Below are 12,113 nucleotides of genomic sequence, written 5' to 3'. Positions count from 1 at the left end.
ATCTGACAGAAATTGTTTCGATACGTATCCGAGTTCACTTCTTTGTGTTGTTCGTTTGACTGAAAGAAGAGCCCATTCCAGCAGTTTTTGAAAAGGTGCAAAACTCGCTGGCGGTACTGGAAACAGCTACCCCGAATCCGAGCAGCTGTCTAGACAAAGCAGACAGCTGTTCCTGTCAGCTGTGAACCACCACACGCAGATGGCTTCTCAGCCTGAAAGTTAACCCCTTTTGCATTGTCATTTTAGCAATTTTGTGTCTGGGGCCTGGTACTTTCGTTTGAGGAGTTGAGAAGCAACTTTAGTTTGTAAATTGTTACAGAGATGACAGTGGGGCTAATCTTTTTATTTCGTTCGGGTTTTGTTAAACTTATTTTCAGTCGTGAGTTCGTTACCGAATAGAAAGCAGTGTTCCATTGGTTATCCTCGTTTCTCTAGACTTGAGTATGTAGACATAAATACACTATTGAACGGAATTAAAAGTTTAAATATGTTGGTCACACCTGAATCGAGAAACACTCGAGGTGACATTCTGCCCCTCAGAAGTTTACAGATGTCTCAGTTTTTTTCTTCCACGAGGTATTGGAAAAACCACTCTCATTAGTTTTTCCTCCTACCTTCTTGGCTGATCCTTCTTGACCTCATTTATGCTCTCTGTTTTTCTCTGCTCATTGCCAAACTGCTAGTGTTCTGTCTCAGTTCTCAACCCTGCCGACTGTATACACTCTCCTCGGACTATCTCTTCCACACGTAGGACTTCAAGTGCCACTTCTGCACCGATGACTCCTAAATCTATATTCAGCACAGGCTGCTCCAGAGTTCCAGAGCCTTATAATCCAAGTGCTTACTGGATGTTTTAATTTGGAAGGCCTACAAACATCTCAGATTCAGCATGTTCCAGTAGAATTTATCGTCTTACTGACTTGCTTCTGTTTATTCTTGTCTTGCTTCACCATTCACCTCTGTGGGTGTTCTGTTAGACTTTGCGTTTCCTTAGCCCTCTGCTTTCCCTACTCAGGTGATGAATTCAGTTTTTAATTTGTGTCACATGGTTCCGTTGCGGAGGAACTCCTTTGTAAGGCTGACATTGGAAGAAGGGCAGGAGTCTACTGTATTACGCAAGAACTAATCATTATGTATCATGAGTTTTATATGGTTCACATTTCAGAGAACATAAATTAAGTTTGAACAGTACATGCAGGCTCTGTGGTAATTCTTTATTTTTATTTGATTGTATTACATCATCAGATTAGCCATTTCACTCATCATTTCTTTTGATTCCTCACTTCTGGACCAGTAATGAATAACCATTTGGCCCTCTATTGGTGGAAAAGAAACCCTCTATTGTCCCAGATTGCATTGTATCCATTGGTTGAATGTACCCCTGGATAACATGCTTAAATGTTGATTAGGTTAAACAGCATGATGAAATTGAGTTATACTTTTCAGATAAGGAACTTAAAAATGAGTTGTGTTCAAAAGTTCATGAACTGGACAATGTAGATTATGTGAATTTGCGCATTATACTTTTACTATATAAAACTTAAAATGTAATAGAACATATTTTGGGAAACATTTGTGTTATTCTAGACCAGGGATTGGCAGACTTTTTCTGTAAAGGCCAGGTAGTAAACATTAGGCTTTGCTGGTCACCTGTTCTCTGAGGCAGCTGTTCAGCTCTGCCTTTGTAGTACAGAAGCCCTTTGTAGTGCAGAGGCAGCATAGCTGATACCTAAACAAACAAGCGGGGCAGTGTTCCTGCAAAACTTTTGTAACAGCCATCAAAATGTGAATTTTGTTTAATTGTCATATGTCTTGAGATTTTGTTATTCTTTGGTTTTGTTCTTCCCAACCATATAAATATGTAGAAACCATTCTACAGGCCATACAAACATGAGCAGGAGGCCAGATTCGGCCATCGGCTGTGGTTTTCCAGCCCCTGTTGGAGACCAAAGAGGGTGGTGTATTTCAAGCGTCTCAATGAACTTTGTAACTCTTTAGTATTTTAAATATCTTAGAGCCTTAAGAAGTTCAAGGTTTAAAGAGTAATGGAATCAATCAGTGAATAAGGGTTTATTACCTGTTCGCTATGTACCTGGGTACCAAAAGTGTACCTGTGAATATTGATAAGAAATATTCTAACTGCAAGTAATTTATAAATGATTTCAGAGTTGAAGTGAACATAACTTGAAACAAATAGAGCACAAGTGTTTAAAATTTTGTGACATTCAGAAAGCAAAGAGATTTGTGTAAGAGAAGAAGGGCTGGAGAAGTCAAATGCTTGTGGAAAATAGAACATGGTTGCCATCAATGTGGTTGGTGGATTAAGATAAAAAGTACCTAGAAGTTCTTTTTTTTTTTCCAAGTTTATTTATTTTTGAGAGAGAGCGAGAGCACACACGAGCAAGGGAGGGGCGCAGAGAGGGAGAGGGAGAGGGGGAGAGAGAGAGAGAGAGAGAGAGAGAGAGAATCCCAAACGGGCTCCCTGCTGTCAGCATAGAGCCCCGACGCAGGGCTCGATCTCAGGAACTGAGATCATGACCAAGAGTCAACCACTCGGCCAACTGAGCCACCCGGATGCCCCTGTAATTTCTTTACTAAGTGTATTTTCCTTAATTATGATTAATTGTGTCAGATTTAAGCAATGAAACATCTTTAAAATCTGAGAATATTAATAACAGTGTAAAATTAGGGAGCAGTAATTGATGTCCTTCAAACAGAATACTGTGTACGAGGTGTTTCACATCAGTGTTGCGTCACTGATACAAAATCTAGATGAGGCTTAAAGTGGACTAAGTAAAATTAAAAAAACGTTTAGCCCTTACTCACAGCAGTGTGTACAGGATAAAATGAGATCCAGACAAATTGTGGCAATGTCAGAGTTAATGCAAGAGTGTGCTTATGTACTAGTTGAGTGAGTGAGTGTCTGGTGATGGAAAGGTAAATTGCTTTTCTAAGTGTACAACTGTTTACTTCTACTAAAGCAGCATCTATATACTCCTGATTGAACTTGTCTGCTAACTTTAGCAAGAAGCTGTAGCTAGGCATAGTTAGCATAATACAGATGACTGTCGTCGTTGCTGTTTTTAGAAGAAGGCAGTATGTCTGACTGGCTGGCATCTGTTTCTCTCTTTGTCATAACATCCTGGAGACAGTTCAATTTTCAAAATGTAGGTAGCCCTCAGTTAAAAATTACTCGATATGTTTAAAAAATCATGGCTTGTAATGTAAAGTGGACTGAGGGGCGATTTTCAAATTTAGTTAGGTTCAGGAATTAATTTTCTAGAAATAACTAGCTACAGTGAATTTTTCTCTTACCTCATTCGGCATGATAGACACGTGACCCTTACAAAAGAAGAATTTATTTTTATGGATTAGTAATTCTTTCTAACAGGTACATCGAAAAATCAGAGAAGATTCAGATATGGCACAAGATTCTCTTCAGTGCCTTGCCCAGTTAGCTTCTCTTCATGGACCCATCTTCCCCGATGAAGGCTCACAAGTTGATTATCTAGCACACTTCATTGAGGGATTACTGAATACTATCAATGGGTAGGTATACTTGCCCTTTATAACTGAAAAAAGAGCTTTCAGTTTTTTCTTTATGTTTAACAGTAGAGGAGAAAAAGAAACTAGTGATTTTCCCTGTTTATATTTTAAAGTGTAGTTATGCGGGTAATTTGAAATTAATACACAGAGACATGCCTTGAAAAACAAATAGGTGATAATATTTGCATGTTTGGAGATGAGTTTTTGGGACTTTTCTTCTGCCACTTAATAATACTCATTACTTGATTTGTAGAATTGAAATAGAAGATTCCGAAGCTGTGGGAATCTCCAGCATTATCAGCAACCTGATAACTGTGTTCCCTCGAAATGTTTTAACTGCCATTCCAAATGAACTTTTCTCGTCCTTTGTTAACTGTCTCACACACCTCACTTGTTCTTTTGGGCGAAGTGCTGCATTGGAAGAAGTGGTGAGTGACTGTTTTAAAATAAATTGTGTCTGTTTTTTACAAGGAAATTTGCAATGCCTCTGCAACATTTCTCGTGACAAGTAATTAAGCAAATGCTAGCTATTGTTAAAATTGCATTTTTGTTTACATGTGAAAATTATTTGGCAATCAGTGTTTAGAAATGTTACTTTAAAAATTTCTGTGGATTAAAATCACTTTTGTAGATTAAATTTATTGGTGTCAAGATTTTAACTTTGAGATAATTTAGTGTCTGAATATAGGAAATGGAATGAAACGTTTGTATTAAGGATTATGTTGAAACCCCATTTTAACAGTGAAAACTTTAAAGGGCGCTGCTAACATTGTAGTGTGGTGGTGATTATAATTTTGTATTGTTTTGAGAATTTAAAAATTTTGGACTTATCTGGAAATTGTGTAGATAAAATTTGGTTCACTTGATTGTAACCACGCTGGTTTTGATTAGGCTGTGTGCTCTTTTAATTTTTTTGGTTTAATAGTGTATCTTGGTGGCACTTAATTTTCATTAAATTAAGACCAGTAACAGTACGAAAGCTGTCTTTTGGTACAAGTTTTCAAGTGTATATTTTCCAGATATAAAACTTAATTTAGGAAACATGTACTAAAACTCCTTGACGACACAGCTGTGTTTGTAAGTTACCGTGAATAACTACGTTAATCATGGGAAATAATTTTTTCCTCCATAGTGGTTCTTAAATTGTTGAAACAAATTTTTCTTTTTATGAATCAATATGTGAATTTCTTTCAAAGACCGTAAGAGTAAAAAGAATATTTGTCAGTACCTGTTAGAATTGGTATTAGACACAAAATCCTGTGTTTTGTTGGGGGTGTGGCAACGTCCGTGCATTTTCATATCCCTTTAGAGGTGTTCAGAAGACAGAACTCGGGAATGATTTATGTACTTGGACACTTCAGCGGTTTGATGTGGAAAGGAACCAGGTCAGGCAGATATTTGTGTGTTTGAAAAAATGTAGTTAGTAGAGGAGTAGAAGTTTAAAGGCATTAAAGTATGTGAGATTTGAATTTCTCAGGAGGAAAAATTATGTTCTGTGCATGGAAATGTAGGTCAATTTTAAGTATTTCAGCTTTATTCGAAACCCTTTCAGGTTGCTACAAATTCTGAGTCAACTCAGGTTTCATTTAACATGGTCTCATTGTGCTTTCTCCCCCTTGGTTTGTTTTCTCTTCTAAACCAGACAGATGAAACAGTATGTTGATCACATATTTAGAAACATAGCTATATTTTAGTTTCTGTTTGTGGGTTAAGGAAGTTTCTAAACATTTTATAGAAGAATTGCTAGAAGATATATATCATTCTTGTTTTGCAGATTTTAAGTTTAGAATTCATTTATTTTGACCAGGAGACTGACAACTTGGAAAACAATGTTTCTGTCAAGGTTGGTCGAGAAATTTTAGGAAGCGGCAAGTGTAGATACTCGTTCAGAGTAGGTGTATTTGTGCTTGTTTCACGAGAAGGTGTGCTGCAGAAGTGTTCTTTTCATTTGTTTTATTAATTCTTCTAATTGGTCTGCTTGTGACATTTAAAAATGGTTTTAAAAGACTTGGTTACCTGTTTCAAAAGGCAGAGGGGGAAGATTGGTCCGAAGCTTGGTACTGCTCGGAGCAGCCAGGTAGGCGAGGTTTGGTGAAGCTGGGGGGCGGCCGAAAGGGAGGCCCCTGCACCATGAGTTGCCAGAAGGCTAAACAAATCCTCCTAAATGTCATCTCAGCCTCGTGCGGTTTCCATGTGTCTTGTGTGTGCTGGGGGAGGGGAGGCTGGGCAATGTGCAGCTAATACCAAACTACTCGAACAAATCTTGCCAAACCAGAGTGGAAGTTCTGGGACGCGGGTCACATCATTTTTGTTTCCTTAGGTACCCTGTGATTGGAGTACTGGTCCCTAATACATAGTCATTGACCTCAGGTGGAAAAATACATAAGTAAATGATCTTTTAAGTAAAACTAGAAAAACTGAGACAAAAAGAACTGCTTTGAGAGCCAGTGATTCAGAAAGAAAGGTCATGAACTTTGAAAGGAGACTGTATAGTCATGAGCCAAGTAATTATAAACTACAGAATCTTGGGCGAATTGCTTAACCTTTTTTGAACATGTTGATATAGGTAGGATAATTATTTTCTTCTAATGTTCTATGGGGTGGGTTAACAATATGAAAGTTCCTGTACGGTATGCACATTAAAATGTGGAATAATAATGGTAAAAATGAACCTTCATAATAATAGCATTTATTGAGAACCTATATTGTGAACACTGTCTTACCAAGTAAGACAAGTTTTTGAGTTTTGTTGTTTTGTGCAGGCTGTAATAGTTTTAATATTACTTTTCTTCATAATTTTAATTTTGTGAAATGTTCTGCTTGTCTCTAATAGTGAAGGAGGTTTTTCCCCAGTAGGAAAACAGATTCAGCATATACACTTTTGTCTCATTGTGAGAACATTTTTTCAGAACTATACTTACTTAGGAATACATATAGATTGTCTCCTTTTTTTGAAATTTGTGTCTCTGGTGGTGATGATGTGGCCGCAGCGAGAAAAAAATATATAGATGTGGGAGGAAAAATTCTTGATACTAATGTGCATTTCATGAAGCATGTCCTTACTTGGTGGCTTTAGCCTGTGGGTGAAGACAGTTATTTATGCTCCTCAACTGGCAAGTAAACCGAAAGTCTGTGCTCAAAAAGAGTAATTCCAGTCTTCAGCCAAGTTGTTCTGTTGGCCGTTAAAATTTCCTGGTGTTACTTGAGGCTTCCTGAGGCCAAGAATTTTTTCACTGCACCCCAGAAATCAAATTATTGTCTATTGCTGTACTGAAGAGGTGAGAAGGACTATAGACATGGAACCGTTGCCTTCAAAGTTAAAATTCGAACACAGTAGTTGTTGATATCATATCGATTGTTTCATCAAATGTTAATACTACTGGTACATCCATTGGAATCAGCTCAGTGAAATCGAACTCTATGACTTGAACTCTATACTCGGTTGGTTTCTTTTGTCAGCAGGAAATCTTAAGTTCAGCCTCCGGTAGGTTCATCACTGGAGCCGCAGAACTTGTTGAGTTAATTGAGCAGAGCTTCCAAGCACGATGCTTAAACTTGAAGTGCATGTGAAATGTATGTGTGTCTGGCTGTGCACAGGTGTGTGAGGGTGGGTATGTAAAGGAGGTGGTGGTAGGTAAACCTGGCAGAGAAAAACGTTTCGGTACATCTGTAGCCTAATCTCAAGACGTGTGGGACAAAGCAGTGGAGAAAAAGATACTTGTAGGAAGTTCAGTACAGAGTGTAATGTGGTAGAATTCAACATTCTTCATTGAAAATCTAGTTTCCCTGCCCAGTGGACAGTTACTTTGTGGGGAGGAGATGCAGTGAAAAGGAGTACACGGAAGCCACATTATAAGTTGGAAGCAGGAAGCATAAATTTGGGACTGTTTCTGTGATAAGAGAGAAAGCTATTATTCACTTTTTGGGGGAGGGCAGGAGGGCATGGTGAGGCCAGTACGATATTCGGACGTAGTCAGCCTCTCCCCTAACCTCGCAAGAGGATGGGGCCATTTGGAAAGCCATCCCAGCCCCCCACACAGTGGCCCTGATGGCCAGGAAAGAAGAAATGAATAAATTGGTGATACTGTTGAGAGCAAGACAGCTGTCCAGCTCCTGTTATGCGCATTCATTTCATCTGCTTGAAATGGTTAAGAGAGGGAATTAGATGAGGTGCATTAAACCTTGCACATTTAAAGGACAGTACACTTCTTTTTAATACTCACAGTAGCTTTCCCTCTGTTAGGACATTTGGAAGAAAATGGGCTACAATTACATCTTAAATAAAGATTCTTATTAAAACAAGTCTTTACAAAATAATTTCATTGTTGCATTTAATCCTGGTTGGATCCTAATTTTACCAATGGAGTGTTTCCTGACTCGTCTATGAGTCACCTCTGGTTTTCTCAATTTGCTATGCTAATCCTAGCACAGATCCAGTGTTTATATTTTACAGCATTCTTGCACTTGAGATAGACTATGTAGATGGTTGAGAATAAAGCTTACTTACTGTCATAACTATTACTCCATTCAGTATCCTTTGTATTGTTTAAAACAATAATACAGCATTAGGAGCATAAACAGATCTGGTGTACCAGGAGTTCAAAAATGAACGCTAGAGTGAGGTAGAAAAAAGGGATTGCCCTTCTACCCCTTGTAAGCCAGGCGAGTCCCTGAGATGTCGGCCTGCTAGGATTATTGCTGGATTAATTCAATTCCATACATACTTATTGAACACCTGCCATGTGCCAGTCACGGTGCTTGATGCATATACATTGTTCAGCATTAAAATTTGGGAATTCATATGCGTTTCCAAAAGGAAGAAAGTTTATTGATCAAGGAGTCTAATGTTCAGAAACTCTTTCTGCAAACTGCAGCTTGGACTCTTGGTGGTTTTTGTGGGGGCAGACTTTTTTAAGTGATCTATCTATAGGATTCTTCTAACAGCTGCAGTACTTGCCCACTAAATCAATTCCTCTTGAGGGATTTTAGAAGCCAGGAATACTGTCAGCTGCATAGGTATTCTGAAGTTAAATTATTTCTGTGCCTTTAGGACTGGCTAGGAAAAAAAAAAAAAAAGAATGAATTAATTCCTTTTGCAGTTAACATTCAAAGACTTCCTAATTTTTAATAGAATTCATGAAGCTTCATTTGTGACAATTCTGTGGGTTTTTTTTTTCAATAATTGCCTTAAATACGAGTACCCCAGGAAAAGAATCTACTTCCAGCAGATGAGTAACAACATAAACTAATATGTTTCAGTCTTTCAGTCTTTAATCTTTCGTATGTCCTTTCTTTTTAATGTTTTACCCTCTGCAGTGCATGTATTATTTGATCTGTCACTGAACCTGGGAGGTTGTACCAATGCCTGTATGTTTTAAACTTACTGTGAAATACTTCATATAAAGTAAAAAAAAAAAAAAAAAAAAAAATTCATATGTGTATAAAAGTTGTAAAGAATAATAAAATGAACAACTGTATACCAACCATCCATATTAAGAAACAGTATATTGATAGAACCCTTTTTTTAACCTTTACATTTATCTGGAGTTTTCTTGCCCCCTTCTTTTATTGAAGACCCATTTTTGTCACATCAGTTATTTCTGCAAAATGATTTTATTTAATCATGTTTGCAAACGAACATTGCTAGTGAATGAACATCCTGGTCAATGTTCCTGGCACTTTTTTCCTGGCCTCTATAATCTCTGATTGTTTAATTTGTTTTCAGTCCCAGGTCCTTGAAAGAGAAATTATAGTAGCAGCAGCCTCAGGCTGGAAATACGGAATGCGAAGTCTTATCAGGTTAAGGAACTTCTTAAAGATCATTCCTTAGAAATAAAATTTTCTACGTGAGAGTGAATTGTCCGTGCCCATCTTACTGGATTTTTTATGTCTGAATCATTCGCTTCTCTTTTTATTAACTCATGTAATTTACGTTTACATATGAAGAAAATACTGATGATCAAAGAAAGAACTTTTCAATTTCATGAAAAAGATGTGGCGTTCTCATGTTGGTTATTTGTTGTTCAGAGAAAAAAGATCTAGTATAGTGGCATGGATCATACCGAGTACCTGACAGTAACCATAATCCTGTTGTAGCTAGGAGTAGATTTGCAGTTGTTTGCAATGTAACAATAAAATTTAGAACTACTCGAGCATGAGATGTATTTTCAGTACAAGAGTTATCTTACACACTTTTATGATATCTCATTTTAGGAATAAACACATACATTATTTTTTAGAACAGTTTTAGATTCTCAGTGAAATTGAATGAAAATACGGAGTTCCCATATCCCATCCTTCACCCTCCTCCACCCCTACAAATGCACACAACCTCCCCTCCTGTCAACCTCCCCCACCAGTGTGGTAAACATCTGTTACAGTTGAGGAACCAGGACTGACACATCCTTATCCCCCAAAGTCCATAATGTACTTTAGAGTTCACTCTTGGTGTTATGTATTTTGTGGATGTTGAGAAATGTGTAATGACGTGTATTCACTCTTACAGAATCATAGAGAATAGTTTCATGGCTCTAACAATCCTTCGTGTTCTACCTATTCATCCCTCCTTCCCCCACCCCTAGAAACCACTGATCTTTTACTACCCCCATAGTTTTGCCTTTTCCAGAATGTCATATAGTTGGAATCAAGTAATCATGTTAGATTTTAATTTCTGAAATTCAGTGTTAAAGGGGGAGCAGATTCACATAGACATATATTTTTTAGAAAGCCTCATTTGGTAACATTTTTGTAAATGAAATTAACCACTGTTTTTTTATATTCATAGTTACCAGTCATAAAAGCAGTTTTTCTGTGGCTGACGGGCTGCAGATTCACTCCTCTGTACCCTTCTAAGTTAAATATGGGCGTTGAAATGTAAGTGCTGTTATCGTAGTTTGATTACCTTCTGCACCCTCCATCCCCAAATGGAGTAAAGTGGGGTCAAGTAGTCTCATAAGCTCTAAGCCCCTTTCCAAAGCCTTTCTGGCAGCAGGCCTGACAATACTTAGGGCATGAGCACAGAGAGTCTAGCTTGGACTCCTTCGTCATCCCTGTGCACGTGCTCTGGCTTGGCTGCTGGGTGTTGGCCAGAGTGGTCATGGAGCAGGGCCAAGGTATTATGTATGAAAAAGCACTTGGTCAGGTTTCAGTTCTCCATGATTAGACTGAAAGATTTAGTTGCCAATTGTCATCAACCAGATTTCTCACACTTTGCCTGATGAGTTACGTGTTGATATCCAAAAGGAACCAGAAGGCTCTAGAAGTTTTGGGTTCTTATTTTAAATCACCATCCAGTAAATAGAGGCTCTTAACAGTCTGTGATCTTCTGCCTTGTCTAATATCAGGGCTTTATAGGAGGGATTATTGCTCTTTCAATAATAAAAAGACGTGAAAGGCTTTTACATTTTATTTATACTTTTTTATATACGAATAAATAAAATATGATAGCGTGCATTATATATGTACTAAAGAACAGCAAAGATAGTTTTTAGAAAATGTCCCTCTTCTTCCTTTTGAGATACTAGAGGTCAGAGGATGCTGTTCCGTAAGTTCCTCTTAAGATATGTTACCAGTCTGTTTATTTTGGCAAGATAAACTGTTAAGACTTAACAAATGATGTCTGCAAAGCACGTGCTTTGTTAAGTATATAAACAGGCCACAGATGTTTCTTTGGGAAGAAACTATTTTACTCATCTCTGTATTCCAATGCTCCGCTCTCAGCATTCAATATATTTTTGTTGAAGGCGTAAAAACCACCCTTTTTTCTTGGTGCTAATAATCCATCGAGCACTCTGCATGGTCATTTTAGCTGTGTTTCTTCATTTTATATATCTTTTTTAGTCCTCAGACCACCAGAGATAATTTTATTATGTCATATTTGATACAGATAAAAAATAAAACATGATGTTCTAAAACATTATGAAATCACCGTGAGTGAACCCGTGACTCAACCCAGTAGCATTACCAGTACCGCATTGATGGTACCAGTGTGTTCATCCTAATCCTGGGACCCCCGCTGCTCCCCTCTTCCATCCCTGCAAGAGAAGTGACCACTGTTCTGAATGTTGTCTATTCTCTTGCTTTAAAATTTTGGGAGTCCCTGGGTGGCTCAATCGGTTGAGTGTCCATCTTCAGCTCAGGTCATGGTCTTACTGTTTGTGGGTTTGAGCCCCACATCGGGCTCTGTGCTGATGGTTCAGAGCCTGGAGCCTGCTTCTGATTCTGTGTCTCCCTCCCTCTCTGCTCTTCCCCCACTCACGCTCTGTCTCTCTCTCAAAAATAGATAAACATTTAAAAAAATTTTAAAAATAAAGATTTTGATCACTTCTATGTACAGGATGTATTGTTGTGTGAGTGTTATACCACAGTTTTTCTCTGTTCTGCTGTAAGTGAACTTTGGAGTTTCCCTTTTTTTACCATTACAAACAGCATTACAGTAAACATTCTTCTGCATGTTTACTAGTATATATTTGTGAGAGGTTTTCTAAGGTACCTCCAAGTGGAATTTTTGGATGCTGGGATATGTAAATGTTCAGTTTTACAAGATAGTTTCAAATTGATTGCTGAAC

The 12,113-nt window shown here is 37.9% G+C and overlaps 1 protein-coding gene across 4 annotated transcripts in view; it reads left to right on the top strand.

Annotated features, from left to right (window-relative positions):
- Positions 1–12,113, top strand: part of XPO4 (exportin 4) — a 116,726-nt gene that overhangs the window by 73,745 nt on the left and 30,868 nt on the right. For all 4 annotated transcript variants that reach the window (XM_043574879.1, XM_043574907.1, XM_043574889.1 and 1 more), the window contains 2 exons: positions 3,392–3,549; positions 3,800–3,974. In XM_043574879.1, the coding sequence (XP_043430814.1) occupies positions 3,392–3,549; positions 3,800–3,974 (333 nt within the window). The remainder of the gene's footprint in view (positions 1–3,391; positions 3,550–3,799; positions 3,975–12,113) is intronic.

Source organism: Prionailurus bengalensis, chromosome A1 (genome assembly GCF_016509475.1).
Source record: "Prionailurus bengalensis isolate Pbe53 chromosome A1, Fcat_Pben_1.1_paternal_pri, whole genome shotgun sequence".
NCBI lineage: Eukaryota > Metazoa > Chordata > Mammalia > Carnivora > Felidae > Prionailurus > Prionailurus bengalensis.
This window is presented reverse-complemented; position numbering and strand designations above follow the sequence as displayed.